The sequence below is a fragment of the Lithobates pipiens genome, unplaced genomic scaffold (assembly GCF_037356315.1).
Source record: "Lithobates pipiens isolate NorthernLeopardFrog02 unplaced genomic scaffold, aLitPip1_a1.2 Scaffold_1, whole genome shotgun sequence".
In the NCBI taxonomy this organism is placed as follows: domain Eukaryota; kingdom Metazoa; phylum Chordata; class Amphibia; order Anura; family Ranidae; genus Lithobates; species Lithobates pipiens.
The window spans coordinates 98559586-98577224 of NW_027507685.1; the positions used below are offsets into that span (position 1 = coordinate 98559586).

The 17639-nt window shown below is 46.7% G+C and overlaps 2 protein-coding genes across 2 annotated transcripts in view; one reads left to right on the top strand and one right to left on the bottom strand.

Annotated features, from left to right (window-relative positions):
- Positions 1–278: 278 nt before the first annotated feature.
- Positions 279–9556, bottom strand: NDUFA8 (NADH:ubiquinone oxidoreductase subunit A8). Its single transcript, XM_077466914.1, has 4 exons — positions 9406–9556; positions 6950–7113; positions 2742–2907; positions 279–522 (listed from the first exon to the last, which is right to left on the bottom strand). The coding sequence occupies exons 1-4, from the start codon at positions 9454–9456 to the stop codon at positions 385–387; spliced, it is 519 nt and encodes a 172-aa protein (XP_077323040.1). The 5' UTR covers positions 9457–9556; the 3' UTR covers positions 279–384.
- A 62-nt stretch (positions 9557–9618) lies between these two features.
- MORN5 (MORN repeat containing 5) overlaps positions 9619–17639 on the top strand; it is a 32111-nt gene continuing 24090 nt past the window's right edge. The window contains exons 1-4 of the mRNA XM_077466823.1: positions 9619–9805; positions 12772–12919; positions 15051–15162; positions 17505–17636. Of these exons, the coding sequence (XP_077322949.1) occupies positions 9759–9805; positions 12772–12919; positions 15051–15162; positions 17505–17636 (439 nt within the window). The 5' untranslated portion in view covers positions 9619–9758. The remainder of the gene's footprint in view (positions 9806–12771; positions 12920–15050; positions 15163–17504; positions 17637–17639) is intronic.

Sequence of the window (17639 nt, forward strand, 5' to 3'; positions counted from 1 at the left end):
TAGTTGGGGTAGGCGGAACACTTTGGTGGGGGAGGGTCAGCCAGACCTCTTGACCTTTGACCTCCGGGAGACACGCCTGCTGACCTTTGGGGGAGGTCAGTATTCCAATCCTTCAGTCCTAACCTCCGTGATCTGAAGATCCCTGCCGATGCACGCTGGAAGCGTGATCACAGGAAAACATTGATAGACACCCTCCCGGAAACGTGCGACCGTGCTGTATCCAACATTTGGCTATATAGCGCGGTCGCAAAAGAGGCTAAAATAAGACAAAGCAGACATTTCAGGTTCATAATTTTATTTGGTTCTACAATAGATAATAAAACTGGTCCGAGGAAGGAAGACCAGCGAAGGTTATCAGGAAGTGCACATGATCCACCAAACCATTCACCAGGGCCAGAAGAAGAGCTTACTACCAAATCTGGACGGCTTTAACTCTCCTTCCACAGGAGGGTTGGGTAATGGTCTCTCCCTCGACTGGTATACGTTTTCTGGAAGAGGTCGGTCAGTTTTCACTTTTGTTACCTAATGTGGAAGAAAAAAAAAAAAAAAAAAAAAACGAAGAAGCAACGTCTTAATGACCAGATTTACTCGCTAAAAGTAGGATATTATTATGTGTTGACTGTAACCCTGCAACAATACCATCCCCAGGGGCCCATCCACACCTCTCCCTTCCTGTGCATTGCCTTACATCTGGTTTAAACTGGAATCTCTACGCTGAAGGCACACTATAGGGTGAAACGCATCAGCAGGTGAGGTCCCAGGCACGTCCCCCAGCATGGGACACGTGAAGCAATAAAGTTTTATGAAACACTGACATCAGTGTGCGTCTGATCTTGGCGACGAAGCCTTCTACGGGGAGCACGGATAAGCCCCACCCCCAATCTAAAATGTAAAAATTCTTAATGGCTTTTTTGCATTCTTTTACAGTAATGCAAGATGTACAGTGAGGGGAAAAGGTATTTGACACCCTGCCGATTTTGTATGTTTGCCCACTGACGAAGAAACGATCAGTCTAAAAAGTGTCAATGATTGGTTTATTTTCAAAGTGAGAGACAACAAAAACCATCCTGAAAATGCATTTCAAAAAAGTTAGAAATTGATTGGAATTTTAATGAGTGAAATAAGATATTTGATTGCCTATCAATCAGAAAGATTTCTGGCTCCCAGGTGTCTTCTATACAGGTAATAAGCTGAGATTAGCTGGCTCGATCTCTACAGTCTCACATTTTCAATAAACGACTATAAGCTCCCACCGAGGGTTGAATGAGAAGGAACATCCGTTGTCCGAAATAATAATTGTCCGAAATAATTCAACCCTTGGTGGGAGACTACAAATCGTAAAATTAAATGTGTGAGAATGTACAGATCCAGCCAACACATTTTGCGGTGATCTGCCCCCCCTGCGCCTTTTGCCTCTGCATTACACAAGCCTGAATTTGAAATTACAAAAAAATGTTGGTACTACTCTGGATTCCATCCATTTTTGCCATTCTGATTCGGGAGAACTGTCTTCCCCCTTCTTCAGGGTGGAGATGGACGGACTTCAAGGCAGTACCAGAATTTTTTGTGGCAGCAAATATCGGCATATGTAATGCAGAGGCAAAAGGCCTCTGGGGGGGGGGGGGGGGGGTAATGTCAGGGCTGGGCTCAGCCCTTTCTTCTCTGAGCTGTCAGCTCCCGTCTCTCCAGTTACTCAGCTGTTGATGATCCTGCTCGTCAATCCTGCCTACTTAAGCCGTCCAGTCCAGAGGAGCGCTGCCTTTGCCTTGGTCAAAATCACAGAAATGATCTCCTGCGATCCTGTTCACTTGCTGACTTGCTAACATCCCTTCTGGCTCCAGATTCTACTTGCTGTTCCACTTACATTGATCCCCGACGTTTAGCTTGTCTGACTAACCGTTCCGGTTACTGAACTTTGGCTATGTTTGTTCTTTTTACTTTTATTATTAGGGCCAGTTCACAGCAGATGTAGTTCCGTTTTTTCTGCACCAATACAGTCAGTTCCGGTCAGTTTCTGGTGCATGGTGTGAACTAGAACCATTGGAATACATGGAAAACAACGGTGCATGCAATTTTTAGTGCAGAAAAAAGCGCACAGAACTGCGTCTGGTGTGAACTGGTCCTTAAGTTTTAACTGAAAAAAAAAAAGACAAACGTAACCAAAACAGCCAAAGTTCAGAAACCGGAACAGATAGTCAGACAAGCCAAACGTCAATGATCAATGTAGTGGAACAGCAAGCAGGATCTAGAGTCAGAAGGGATGTTAGCAAAGCAAGTCTTGAACAGGAATGCAGGAGATCATTTTTGTGATGTTGACCAAGGCAAAGGCAGAGATCCTCTGGACTGGATGGATTAAGTAGGCAGGACTGAGGAGCAGGATATCATCAACAGCTGATTAACTGTGGAGAGATAGGAGCTGGCAATTACCCGACAGCTGAGCGGCCAGCTCAGAGAAGGAAGGGCTGAACCCAGCCCTGACAGGCAATTCCCCCAAAATTCACTGGCTCGATCTGTACGTTCTCACACTTTCAATAAATGATTGTATTCTACCATATTTCCGACACTGGGTGCTCCTTCCTTCTCATTTAAGCATAGTTTCTAAACTCAGTATGGTAGCATTCCAAGCCTCTAAAAAGGGAGATCACCACCACCACCACATACCCGCAGAACAGCCTAATAAGGATTGGCAACTGTTTGAACCGGTCCAGCTTGGTTTCCAGCCCAAATAAAAAAAATCTCACCTTGGACAATTCCCCCAGGTCCGGGCGTACCCAGCCCAGCTTGTCAAAGACACAGTTATCAAAAGCGAGCTGCTGTTTACGACACTTGCGGAGTTCGTGTTGGCCAGTATAGTCGATACAAGTCCAATATTCTGTGAAAGGCTCCGCACAGTGGGTTTTAACGTTTCTGGAAAAAGAGGAAAAAAATAAAAATAAAGAATAAAAATGATAAAATGAGCAACCTTTGTGTTACCTTTCCCTATATGGGGTGTGCTACTCAGCCGTTCACAGGGAGCTTTGCATTCAAATACAAAGCTTACTCCATTTGGCCGAGCTGGAGAGGCTGGAGGGATGACATCATGATCTTTGTCTCAGCCAATCGCAGGAAGGCTTTTATTAAATTCATAGAATACAAAACTTCCCTGCAAACTGGCTGAACAGCGCTCAGTCTGACTCCATTAGATTGTAAGCTCTAATGAGCAGGGCCCCCCGATTCCTCTTGTACCAAATTGTAACGTAACTGTACTGTCTGCCCTCATGTTGTAAAGCGTTGCACAAACTGTTAGAGCTATATAAAACCTGTATAACAATATAATAATAAGTGGGACAAGAAGTTCACATCATACAGCTAGAACACAGCGCTGTATACTGTATGTAGCACCGAAAGCTGGCTGGCTTACCATAGAGGTGATCGGAGACCGGAACGTCCCCCAATCATCTCTATGGTATACGAAACCGCAAGCGACAAGTACTTTGTCACTTTCACTCTTTTGTTTTCTAACTGGGGAAAGCTTCCAATCAAACCAATCCAGGTTTGATCCAAAGCTTTCAAAAGGCAGAGATCTGCGGTCTAATAGACCCCAGATGTCTCAGTAAAGAGGACCTGTCACTGCTTATAGTTGTCAAAAGATATTTACATTCCATGCAATAGCAAAAAAAGTAAAACAACAAAAAACAAGCAAAACAAAATAAAAAAAAAAAAAAAAAAAAAAAACACACACACACCCATATTTAACCACTTCACGCCCGGCCTATAGCAGAATGACGGCCGGGCAGTGGTTCAGTTATCCCAAATGGGCCGTCATATGACGCCCTGCAGGATAATAGCTGTCATGTGCCGATCGGTGGGTACGGTGTGTCAGTCTGACGCACCGCTACACCGTTCTCAGTAAAGAGCCTCCGGCACTGGTTGTTTATCAGCACAGCACAGCTCCCCCCCCCCCCGCAGATGCCAACCCTAGACTACCAGGGAAGCCGCTAGGAACACCAGGGAAGTGGGCAACATGTGGATAGCCAGGTACATCCTCCATGGTCATCCACATGTGAAAATCAATGCCCAACATATCCCAATCAGTGCCCACAAATGCGCACCTCTATGGCGCAAAAAAATTAGTGATGCCCAGCAATGCCACCCATCAGTGTCATCAGTACCACCTATTAGTGTCCATCAGTGCCCACCCACAAGTACCCATCAGTGCTGCCTATGAGTGCCCATCAATGCCCACCCATAAGTACCCATCATTGCCAACTATGAGTGCCCACCCATAAGTACCCATCAGTGCCGCCATATCAGTGCCTGTCATTGAAGAAGAAAACTTACTTATTTACAAAAAAATGTAAAAAATGTCAAACTTTTTGTTCTTTTTAAATTTGTTGCGCAAAAAATAAAAACCCCGGGAGGTGATCAAATACCCCCAAAAGAAAGCTCTATTTGTGGGAACAAAATGATAAAAAAAAATCTGTTTGGGTGCAGTGTAGCACGACCGCGCATTTGTCATTCAATTTGCGGCAGCGCTGAAAGCTGAAAATTGGCCTGGGCAGGAAGGTGTCTAAGTGCCCGGTATTGAAAGGGTTAAACAACATAGCATAAAAATAAAACCTTTTTGAATAAAGCAATGGTATTATGTGAACGTTAAACAGAGAGCAATAATAATAGAGCGAGATCTCATGTGGAACTTTAAAAACGGATGACCTGTAAAGGTTTTTAAAGTGTTGCCTATGGAGTAGAGCTGTAGGATTCGGGATAAAATAATGAGAATCATGATTTATTTGCTAGGAATAAAGATTGCGATTCTTTCTTCTACTACCGCCAGCTCCTTAGTTATTTGGGTGACAGGCATAGACACGTAACGAATCAGTTCCAGAAATCCTTCATAGATACGATAATGCAAAATGGTGACTACTCTATTTCTACCATTTACATCTCTCTTATTGACTATCAATCCGCCAAATACCATCTACAACCATTTCGAAAGTGGGCAGACATCTTTGATGATATAGATCTCCCAGGGAAACTACTAGATGGGTATATTAAAGTTAGAAATGTTACGATTTCCGAAACATGGAGGGAAACCCAATTCAAGATTCTTCACAGGGCCTACTACCCCTTTCGTATTAACCGAACTGATCCTAACCAGGAAAGTTGTACATGGTGCTCAACATTACGTCCTACGCTTCTCCATCGCTTATGGGAGTGCCCGCATGTTGCGGCTTTTTGGAACTCAGTGTTGCGATTTATTCGAGATGTGACAAACCAGGACCTGCCCAAGGACCGCCTCTTATGTCTATTCGGATGTACCCCATCTGCTGAACCTCACCTTACAGATAGCTCTACAGTTATACCCCAATGGGTACATATATGTCTTCTGGTTGCACAAAGAACTATCCTGACACAATGGATCAAAGCTTCACCGCCCTCACTACAGGCTGTGAAAAAGACCCTGGAAACTCTTTTTTATCTCGAACGCTTGGATACTATACTGCTAAGCTTTAAATCCACCACACGTTTCTTTTCGAGATGGCGCAAATTTATGGAGCATGTTTTTACTAAAGAGGATATACACAGGACTATGCAGCCATTTCGATACACAGAATGGTATCTCAAGAGGGATATTACTAACTCTTTGGGCGTACTAAAAATACCCAGTGGGGCAACTAGGGAGGAACCCCCCTGACTTGTACTACCAAGTGATGAATATTAGATACAATTTTGTGCTGACTTTATTTTGTTATGTCACGTTCTCTTTGGTAGGCCGTGCTCTCGCTCCTATGCACACCGTTATACGAATATTGGCTTTTAGGCATATTGCTGTTTGTTACGAACCATGTATCTGTTTTCTGTAATACTTATATATCTACTGTTTATGCTTATCCACTGCTTGTCATTTCGAAGTAAATATGAAAAATAAAAAAATTTTATCAAAAAAAAGATTGCGATTCTCTCAGCGCAACATCATCTTTCACATTACAAAAAAAAAAAAAAAAAAATGGGCTAACGTTACTGTTTTTTTGTTTTGTTTTTTAAATTCATTGAAGTGTAATTTTTTCCCCCAAAAAAATTGCGTTTGAAAGATCACTGCGCAAATACAGGGTGACATAAAATATCGCAACAAATCACGATTTTATTCTCTAGGGTCTCTGCTATAAAAAAAAAAAAAAAAACAAAAAAAAAAAAAACACACCACTATGTGCAGCCCTATGTCCACTTGGACGGTGGGGCTTGCACCTGGACTCACGGCGCAGGCGCCGTTCATCTTCGGAGATTTTCGGAATCTGCTTGTCCTGTGTACTGTGCATTCGCAGTACACAGCGGACACTATCCGATGGGGGACACTTTTTGACATAACATGCCCTCGTCGCCCTTCAGTGCGGCACCTGTTCTGTCCAAAACTGTCTAAACCGCTAATATGTGCAGCCCTATGTCCACTTGGATGGTTGGGCTTGTACCTGGCAGGCGCCGTTCATCTTCGGAGATTTTCCGAATCTCCTTGTGCTCCGTACTGCGCAAGCGCTGCGCCTGCGCAGTACACAGTGGACACTATTTGATAGGCGGACAGTTTTAGACAGAACAGGGGCCGCACTGAAGGGCAACGAGGGGGCCGCACTGTCCCCTGTGACAGCGCATGAGGAAAGTATTGCCAATAACCGGCAAGTCTGTTTACATTGTGATCAGCAGTGATTGGACACAGCTGATCACATGGTAAAGGGCTGCTGTGATTGGTCCGTTACCCCGTTGTGTGATTGGCTGTGTCCAAAGGACACAGCGATCATAGAGCACATCAGAAGCGCACCCCGGTGGTGGTAGTTCTGGGAGGATGTCCACTGAGGCCCTCCCAGAACAACAGAGCCACGCTCTAGCCATCGCCTGGCTATAGCGCGGTAAGCTAAGTAAATGGCAGAGGAGAAATTACAACTCGGATGGATCATTAAAGGATGTGATCAGACAATACCTGAAGAACTCCAGGGCGCACTCATTGACTCTCTTGCCCTCTTTCAGACATTTTCTTGGATCCTTCTCCTCCCAGCGACATAACATGAACTCTTTATTGGCTTTGTCACACTGAGACCCATAGTGGTGGGCAGCAGCCTTCAGCACGGCAGAACTCACATTGATCTGAAGAGTTATAGAAATTGGTGTTAAAACAGGACATAAAAAAAAAAAAATATATATACAAAAAAAAATAAAAAAATAAAAAAAAATATATATATATAACTCTGCAAAAAAATAAAAATAAAATAAACACACCACAGGTCCATCCATTGTTGTCTAAATACCTGTATTAGCTTGCGCAAAAAAATTAAATAAATTAAAAAAATCGTACAGGAATTAAAATAAAACATCTTCTTTAATCCTTGCATTCTAGCTGCTCTGCTCCTCCCCGAGAGAAGCCCGATTTGTAGGCGTTACCCATCCTTAACTCTGATGTCACCAGCCCAGGTTTAGCGAGTGTACCTGGGAGAAGGGGGGCACCAGCAAGCAGGCTCCCTCCGAATTCCCCAGCTCAACCCCTCCTGTCTTTTCATTGGTCATTAGGACGCAGGTGTCCTGGCCACACAAGGTTACTGGCTGCTGGGGTGCAAGTTGCAGTGCTGGACAGTGTCATACAAGGACCAGGATGCAGGTGTGCTGGGTTGCACAGTGTCAATAGGACCCAATTTGCAGGGCTGCATAGTCACTGGTTGCTAGGACTGAGGTGGCCGGCCTCACATTCTTCTTGGTTGATATGGCACAAGCGACTGAGCCACACAAGTGTCACTGGTTGCTAGGAAGCAGGTGGCGCATTACCATTGGTTGGTAGGCCACAGGTGGCCTGGCTGCACAGTGTCATTGGTTCCTACCATCAATATGGTCGGGCCGCACAGTCATTGGTTGCTGGAACTCAGGTGACCGGGCCACACAACGTCACTGGTTTCTAGGATGCAGGCAGCACATTTTGCTTGGTTGATAAAAACACAGGTGACCAGGCCGCATAGTGCATTGATTGCTGGGACTCAGGTGACCAGCCTCCACAATATCATTGGTTTCTAGGATGCAGGCTGCACATTTTTCTTGGTTGACAAAGACACAAGTGACCGGGCCGAACAGAGTCATTGGTTGCTGGGAATCAGGTGACCGGGCCACACAATGTCATTGGTTTCTAGGATGCAGGCGGCACATTCTTCTTGGTTGATAAAGACACAAGTGACCAGGCTGCACAGCATCATTGGTTGCTAGGATGCAGTCATCACATTTTTCTTGGTTGATAAAGACACAGGTGGCCAGGCCTCACAGTGTCATTGCATATGCATATGGTCAGGCAGCACAGTGTCATTGCTTTCTGGGACTCAGGTGACGGAGCCACACGGTGTCATTAGTTCCTAGGATGGATATAGTCAGGCTGCAGTGTCATTGGTTGCTAGAATGCAAGCAACACATTTTTCTAGGTTGATAGGACAGCTGGACAGGCTGCACAGGGTCATTGGTTCCTAGGATGCATATGGTCAGGCAGCACAGTGTCATTGCTTGCTGGGACTCAGGTGACCGGGCCACACAATGACATTGCTTCCTATGATGGATATAATCAGGCTGCAGTGTCATTGGTTGCTGGGACACAGGCAGCTGAGCTGCACATCATCCTTGGTTGCTAGGACGCGGGTGACGAAGATGCACAGTGTCACTGGTTGCAAGGATGCAGACGGCTTATTATCCTTGCTTGAAAGGACACAAGTGGCCAGGTTCCTAGGATGCTAATGGCTGGGCTGCACAATGTCACTGGTTGCTAGGGTGCAGGTGGCCGAACTGACTTGTATCATTGAGCAAGAGGACATAGGTGGCTGGGCCGAACAGTGTTATGGGTTGATAGGATGCAGATAACAGGGCTGCATGTGGTTGTTAAGTCGCAGGTGGCCAGACTGCGCAAGGTAATTGGTTGCTAGGGCACGGAGGTGTGTCCCGTCACTGGTCGCTAGGCGGTGCGTCCTGTCATTGGTCGCTGGGACGTGGTGGTGCATCCTGTCATCAGTCGCTAGGACGTGGAGGTGTGTCCTGTCATCGGTCGCTAGGGCGTGCATCCTGTCAGTGGTCGCTCAGACGCGAAGGTGCGTCCCGTCATTGGTCGCTCGGACGCGAAGGTGCGTCCCGTCATTGGTCGCTGAGAAGTAAAGGGCCGGGCTGAACAGGCGCTGATTGGACATAGAAGCGTGTCCTGTGATTGGTTGAGGGGGGTTCAGGTGGCCCTGTCACTTACCCTCCGAATACAGGAGATGACAGGACCTCATTATAATGTTCTTATCACCTGTACAGGAAATGTCCTGCAGACACAGGATAACATATTGTATTCCTTATACCCCCTAACACCCCCCCCCCCTCTTCTCCAGGCCTTGTATACACACACCCCCTCCCCATTCCACCGCACACTTCACCCACCTCGCGGACCTCCAGCTCCTCCGCTGGAGGTAAGTCCACAGTCCCAGGCATGGTCGCCTCTGTCCCGGGAAGGTCAGCTCATCCGCGCATGCGCCACACCATCTCCTCTCACTGCACGTCGCGACGCGCAACGTCATCACGCCCCGTCCCCCTTTTTACCTCAAAACTAACCTGGAGGATAGAATTCGGAATAAACCGCATCCTTTGTATTTGTGGCGGGTCTCTGATGCGGCCGGTGTCCGGCTTGTCTAAATTTGTTTGGCCGGGAATTTCCGGGCCGCCGGCACCGTCACGTGACCCAGGTTACCGCGGTGAGGCGTCCTGGGTTGCCCTGGTAACGCCGCGGCCTGAAGATGGAGTACACGGGCAGCCGGTACCGAGGGGAGAGGAGGGAGGACAGGTAGGGGGAGAGCCGTGTGAGCGGGGCGGGACGGGAATTCTTTCATGTGAGGGTGGGGGAGAAATAAAGAGACACTGAATGAAATAGCTGCACCCCCCACTTCTCACTCAATGGTTCGTCCCACCTGTAGTAGATGAGGCAGTGGGAGAAACCATTGCATGAAGGGGGGGGGGGGGGGGTTCAGGTATTGGACACAATCAGTCTGCCAATTGCACCTGTGAATGGTACAGCTTCCCGCTCAAGGCTCGCCGGTTGCTAAGATGCTGGCAGGGGTCCTAGCAACCAATGACCCATCCCCAAGTCCCATTCAGCTGCCAGCTGGGAGAGTCCCTGACCCGCCACTGAATGTAAACAAAGAGGAAAAGGGCGCTGGCCGATGTAGTTAACCTCTTTCCGCCGGCGTAACGCGAAGAGGGTGGGCCTAAATATACTTGCCAACATTCTCAAAACGTTTTTAGCGACACTCCCCCCGTAGGTGGAGTATTATTTTAATTAGGGGTGGGGCATTCATTTTGTAGGCGTGGTCTATTAGGAGGGAAAAATGGGCGTAGTTTAAATGACACTTAAAAATTTTGGTAAAAAATTGCGTAGCTTATAGGGTTTGTGGTTAAATAGAGTCTGAGGTGAGTTGCATGGTGGAGAATGTGGTAATATATAGGGGAAGGAATGGAGAGAGAGAAAGTGGGATGGACGGGGGATACAGAGAGAGATAGAAGGAAAAGAAAGAAGGACAGAGGGAGAGAGAAAGAAAGGGGGATGGAGGGAGAGAAAATTAAAGAAAGAAAGAGGGAGAGAGAAAGAAAAAAGAAAGAGGGATGGAGGGAGAGAGAGAAAGAAAGAGGGATGGAGGGAGAGAGAGAAAGAAAGAGGGATGGAGGGAGAGAGAGAAAGAAAGAGGGAGAGAAAGAAAGAGGGAGAGGGAGAGAAAGAAACAGGGAGAGAGAGAGAAAGAAAGAGGGAGAGAGAGAGAAAGAAAGAAAGGGAGAGAGAGAGAAAGAAAGAAAGAAAGGGAGAGAGAGAGAAAGAAAGAAAGGGAGAGAGAGAGAGAGAAAGAGGGAGAGAGAGAGAGAGAAAGAGGGATGGAGGGAGGTAGAGAGAAAGAAAGAGGGAGGGATGGAAGGAGAGAGATAGAAAAATGGGAGGGAGAGGGAGGGAGAGCAGAAGAAAGAGGGAGGGAGAGCGGAAGAAAGAGGGATGGAGGGAGAGAGAAAGAAAGAGGGATGGAGGGACAGAGGAAAAAAGAGAGATGGAGGGATAGAGGGATGGAGGGAGAGAGGAAGAAAGAGGGATGGAGGGAGAGAGAAAGGGATGGAGGGAGAGAGAAAGAAAGAGAGATGGAGGGAGAGAGGAAGAAAGAAAGAGGGATGAAGGGGAGAGAAATTTTAAAGAAAGAAAGAGGGAGAGAGAAAACAAAAAGGAGAGAGAGAGAAAGAAGGACAGAGGGAGAGAGGGATGGAGGGAGAGAGGAAGGAAGAAAAAATAGAAGGAAAGAAAGCGGGATGGAGAGAAACAGAAGGATGGACGGAGGAAGAGAGAAAGAAAGAGAAATGGAGGGAGAGAGGAAGAAGGATGGAGAGAGAAAGAAAGAGGGACAGAGGGCAGAGAAAATGTAAGATATAGACAAGGAAAGAAAGGGGGAGGGAGAGAGGAAGAAAGAGGGATGGAGGGAGAGAGAAAAAAAGAGGGAGGGAGAGAGAAAGAAAGGGGGATATAGGGAGAGAGAGGGAGAGAGAAAGAGGAATGAAGGGGAGAAAAAGAAAGAAAGAGGGGGAGAGAAAGAAAAAAGGATGGGCGGAGAGATGAAGAAACAAGGACAGAGGGATGGATGGAGAGAGAAAGAAGGAGGGATGGATGGAGAGAGAAAGAAGGAGGGATGGATGGAGAGAGAAAGAAGGAGAGATGGGCGGAGAGAGAAAGAAGGAGAGATGGGCGGAGAGAGAAAGAAGGAGGGAAGGACAGAGAGAGAGAGAAAAAAAGAAGGACAGAAGGATGGAGGGAGAGAGAAAGAAGGAGGGATAGAGGAAGAGAGAAGGAAGGAGGGGTGGAGGGAGAGAGAAAGGAGAGATGGAAGGAGAGAGAAAGAAGCAGAGATGGAAGGAGAGAGAAAGAAGGAGAGATGGACAGAGAGAGAAAGAAGGAGAGATGGACGGAGAGAGAAAGAAGGAGAGATGGACGGAGAGAGAAAGAAGGAGGGAAGGACAGAGAGAGAGAGAAAGAAAGAAGGACAGAGGCATGGAGGAAGAGAGAAATAAAGAAGGACAGAAGGATGGAGGAAGAGAGAAAGAAGGAGGGATGGACGGAGAGAGTAAGAAGGAGGGGTGGAGGGAGAGAGAAAGAAAGAAGCACAGAGGGAGAGAGGAAGAATGAGGGATGGAGGGAGAAAGAAGGAAAGAAAAAGAAAAGGAAATAAAGCGAGATGGAGGGAAACAGAAAGGAGGATGGATAGAGGAAGAGAGAAAGAAAGAGAAATGGAGGGAGAGAGAAAGAAAGAGGGATGGAAAGAGAAGGAGGGAGAGAGAAGGAAAGAGGGACGGAGGGGAGAGAAAATGAAAGAAATAGATAAGGAAAGAAAGAAAGGGATGGAGGGAGAGAGTGAGGGAAAGAGAAGGAAAGAAAGTGGGATGGAGGAAAAGAGAAAGGGAGAGAGAGAACGATGGAGGGAGAGAAAGAAAGAAGGACAGATGGAGAGAGGAAGAAAGAGGGAGGGAGAGAGAAGGAAAGAAAAAGAGAAGGAAAGAAAGCAGAATGGAGGGAAAGATAAATGGGAAAAAAAAAACGAAAAGAGAAAGAAAGAATTAGGGATGGAGGGAGAGAGAGGGCGGGAGAAAGAAGAAAAGAAAATGAAAGAAAGAGGGATGGAGTGAGAAAGAAAGGGAGAAGGAAAGAAAGAGAGGATTGGTAAGGCGTTACATGTTTTTGTTTTGGGGTTTAGATACACTGTAACTATTTATTTTCCCCTCCTATAGATTGGAAGGTAAAGGGGAATATACCCTCCCTACAGAAACCCGCTATGAAGGAGAGATGAAGGACGGAATGTTCCACAACCGAGGAACTCTGTACTTCCCAAATGGAAGTAAATATGAAGCTCAGTGGGATTGTGGTATAGCGCTGGAGGTAAGATACATTCAGTGACAGTGAAGGACTGTGTGACCCCATCTGTGTACTTGGGGTGCTGCTCCAAGCAGCCATTCAATCCATTCCGGTGACCCACCATACCTGGGTGCCGGCGTCTATAGTATCCATCCAGGCCTCGTGTACAAAGTGTATTTGAAAGACGCCGTACTCCTCAACAGCCTGTGCAGAAAATCGAAATAGAAAGTGACCTCAGCCTAGGCTCCTCTCGGGCCGCATCCACCGACATGTTTCGTCTTGCCTACAGGGCTTAGTCATAGAGGTGGTGTTTTTCAATTACATTTTGTGGGGAAGGACTATGTGTTCTAATTTTCTGGTGTATTTTTATTATGTAAACAAGGACATATTCTCACCATGTGTGCGGACTGGCTTTTCTCTGTAAAGAACAACCCAGGTCATCGCTCACTGGCCAGCAAAATTGACACTTTGCCAAACACTAAAGGTAACTGTTTTAGCATGCTGCAAGTGTGAACGGGCCGTAAGCGGTGGGCAGGGAATTAAATCATTGCAATGAATAATAGGAGGGCTGACAACACAGAGGTTGGTGGGGACTTGAGACATTGCAATATAGGAGGGGATGGTCAACAACGCTGAGGTTCGCAGGGAGTGGAATCATTGCACTGAATGAGGGGGATGGGGTGAACCTGAAAATACTGAGGTGGGCGGAGACTTGAATCATTATACTGAATGAAGGGAGGGCCAACAACGCTGAAGTGGCTGTGGACTTGAATCATTGCAATGAATGAGGGGAGGGCCGACAACACGGAGGTGGGCAGGGACTTGAGTCATTGTAATGAATGAGGTGAGGGCCGCAGTGGCGGCTGGTGAAGTTTTAGGATAGGGGGCACCAGACCCCTCCCACTTCTCATAAGCCCCACCCCTTATATAATCCACCCACTCCGTTCCCTCTATTCCACTTATGGTGTCAGGAGTATACAGCCCAGCATCACAGACAGGATATAAAGCCCAGCATCACAGACAGGGTATAAAGCCCAGCATCACAGACAGGGTATAAAGCCCAGCATCACAGACAGGGTATAAAGCCCAGCATCACAGACAGGGTATAAAGCCCAGCATCACAGACAGGGTATAAAGCCCAGCATCACAGACAGGGTATAAAGCCCAGCATCACAGACAGGGTATACAGATCCGCATCACAGAATCACAGAAAGGGTATACAGACCAGAATCACAGATAGGGCATACAGCCCAGCACTGTCTCAGAACCTACCAGTCCAACCGAGAGATGAAAGAAAGTGCCGCTCGGGCCATGCGTTCCCTCCACGGAGCCACCATGTCACTTCCGGTTTCCCACTGTCACAGAGAAACTGGAAGACCGGAAAACACTGCCAATGTCCTACGACAGTGCCAATAGGAAAACCACACAACAGGGAGAATGACCAATAAGGGAGCATTGCGGTGCATTGCTTTGTGCCACAAGCACTCAGTAAACCAGGCAAATTAAACCTCTCATTTGCAATCACGTGATTGCACAGATGTCACGCTGCCCATAGTGCATTGTGTCTGGTGACAATTTATTTATGACTAGCTTTTGGGGGGGTGGCGCCCGTGCGCCCCCCTATGGACAGGTCGCCACTGGAGGGCCGACAATGCTGAGGTGGACGGGGACTTGAATCATTGCAATGAATGAGGAGAGGGTCAACGATGCTGAGGTGGGCGGGGACTTGAATCATTGCAATGAATGAGAGTATTACTTACAATGCTGAGGTGGGCGGGGACTTTTGGGGAATGATGTCATGGCAAGCTGCCTACTGTAGGAGCAGTCAACAATGCAAGCTGGGTGGGAGGAGCTATAGGGGGCTTTTTTTGGTACTTTTCATTGGATGTCAAGAATTTCAGTGGCCACTAGAAAGCATTATTGGCATTCCACCAGAAATATAACACAGCTGGATACCAGCAGGATCAACAGGTCTTTGCAATGGGATATAAATTGAGGTTACCATGGCCATGATATCAGTGTTTATTAGAGGTACTATACTACACACATACACATTTTCCCTTTTGGCTGGAAAAGCACTTTGAGTTTTCATGCAGGTTACATTATTTCTGTTTAATCAAATTAATTAATCATTAATTAATTCAAAATTTAACAGGGAAAATACACTTTTGCTGATGGACTTCAATATGAAAAGGAGAAATGGCTGTACTGTGATGGCTATGACAGAAGATTTTATACTGAAATTTGCCATGGATTAAAACCTGCAGGTAAAGTTTCATTCAATACCATGCTGTGTCCCTGTCCCACCAGGACTGATGGGTGAGGGATCTGTCTGTCGCCACCCTGCTGAGACCTTCTCTCTGACTCTGCTGGCTAATGGAGGTGGAAGCCTTCCTGGTCTGTGGATCATGCACATATTTTCTAACACGCTACAAATCAACGTTGACAATTAGGAGTGCTTGTTGTCACTCTCTACTTAACCTTTACATGTTCTATTATTGGGCAGCAAAACTCAATTCTATCAAATCCAAGGCCAGATTTTTATTAAGCACACTGCCTTTAGGTGCTGCTATGGGGGCTGGGAATGCTCTGGCCTCTGCAGACCAAAATGATGTTTCCAGAGAAGGGTACTGTTAATGCTGCAGCATACAAAGACATTATAGCAGATGCGTGCTTCCAACCTTGTAACAACGTTCTGTTGAAGGCTCTTTTTTGTTTTAGCATGACTGTGCCCCTGTGTACAAAGCAGTTTCATATAGATAGGGCTTGCACACTTTGATGTGGAGGAACTGGAGTGGCCTGCACAGAACCCTGGCCTCAACCCTCCTGAACATCTTTGGGATGAATTCGAATGCCCATTGTTTGCCAGGTCTTTTCATCCAACATCAATACCTGACCTCAACTCTACTGAACACCTTTGGGATCAGGTCTTCTCATCCAACATCAGCACCAGACCTCAACCCTATTGAATACCTTTGCAATCATGTCTTCTCATCCAAAATGAGTACCTGACCTCAACCCTACTAAGCATCTTTGGGATCAGGTCTTCTCATCCAATATCAGTACCTGACCTGAACCCTACTGGACACCTTTGGGATGAGGTCTCCTCACACAACATCAGTACCTGAACTCAACCCTGCTGAGCACCTTTGGGGTCAGGTCTTCTCTTCCAAAACCAGTATCTGACCTCAACCCTACTGAATATTTCTGTGATCGGGTCTTCTCATCCAATTTCAGTACCTGACCTCACCCCTACTGAACACCTTTGGAACCAGGTCTTCTCATCCAACATCAGTACATGACCTTAACCCTGTTGGACACCTTTGGGATCAGGTCTTCTCATACAATATCAGTACCTGACCTTAACCCTACTGGACACCTTTGGGTTCAGGTCTTCTCACCCAATATCAGTACCTGGCCTGAACCCTAATAAACACCTTTGGGATCAGGTCTCCTTACCCAACATCAGTACCTGAACTCAACTGTGGGGGCGGCACAGTGTTGTAGTGATTAGCACTCTCGCCTAGCAGTAAGAAGGGTCGCTGGTTCGAATCCCAACCACAACACATACTGCCTGGAGTTTGCATGTTCTCTCTGTGCCTGCGTGGGTTTCCTCCGGGTACTCCGGTTTCCTCCCACAATCCAAAGACATGCAGGTAGGTTAATTGGCTTCTGTCCAGAAATTGGCCCTAGTATATGAATGGGGACCTTGGATTGTGGGCTCCTTGAGGGTAGGGACTGATGTGAGTTTGCAATGTACAGGGATAGGGACAATTGTAGACACTCACTCAGGTTGAACTGGATGGACTGGTGTCTTTATTCAACCTTACTAACTATGAAACTATGAAACCCTACTGAACATCTTTGGAATGAATTGGAATGCCCATTGTGTGCCAGGTCTTCTCATCCAACATCAATCCCTGACCTCAACCCTACTGAACACCTTTGGGATCATGCCTTCTCATCCAACACCAGTACCTGGCCTGAACCATTCTGAGAACCTTTTGGGGTCAGGTCTTCTCATCCAACATCAGTACCTAACCTCAACCCTACTGAATACCTTTAGGATTTGGTCTTCTCATCTAACTGCAGTACCTGACCTCAACCCTACTTAACACATTTGATATGAATTGGAACACTGATTGTGTGCCAGGTCTTCTCCAGCATTAGTACCCAACCTCATAAACAAACTCAGGTTCTCACAGACACACTCCAACATCTTGGGGAAAGCCTTCCCGGAAGAGTGGTGTTTGTGGGTAGGTGGGAACCCAACTCCAGCTGGTGAAGTTTTAGGATGGGGGTTCGCCAGACCCCGCCCTTCCCTTTTCACCCCTCCTACTTCTCATAAGCCCCACCCCTTAGAATTCATTCTCTCTATTCCACCATCACAGGGTATACAGCCCAGCATCACAGATAGGGAATAAAGGTTCATGGTTTTGGAATGGGATGTCCAACAAGCTCATATAGGTGTGATGGTCAGCTGTTTTATAGCTGCAAATCATTTTTTTTTTACATTAATTCAGAGAATGCACGAGCCTGAAGTCTTTACAACCACTTTAAACCTGTTTAAGGAGAAATCAGAAAGCTTTTGTTCTTATTTCCCTCTTAGGTCGCTCCCAGCTTACAAATTTAGATCCCTCCCGACAAATTCCGGAAGGCTGTTACGATTGCGGCGATGGATTTTATGACCCGGTCAGTCGTGTGGTGAATGACTACCAGCACAGATTCCTTCGAAATGCAGGTC

Bases quoted from the DNA above. Each gene is read 5' to 3' on its own strand.
- NDUFA8 (XM_077466914.1), bottom strand. From the start codon at position 9,456: ATGCCTGGGACTGTGGACTTACCTCCAGCGGAGGAGCTGGAGGTCCGC. The intron at 7,114-9,405 runs GTGGGTGAAGTG...ATAACTCTTCAG, and splicing joins AGGAGCTGGAGGTCCGCGAG to ATCAATGTGAGTTCTGCCGT. The intron at 523-2,741 runs GTGAGATTTTTT...CTTCCACATTAG, and splicing joins ACCTGGGGGAATTGTCCAAG to GTAACAAAAGTGAAAACTGA.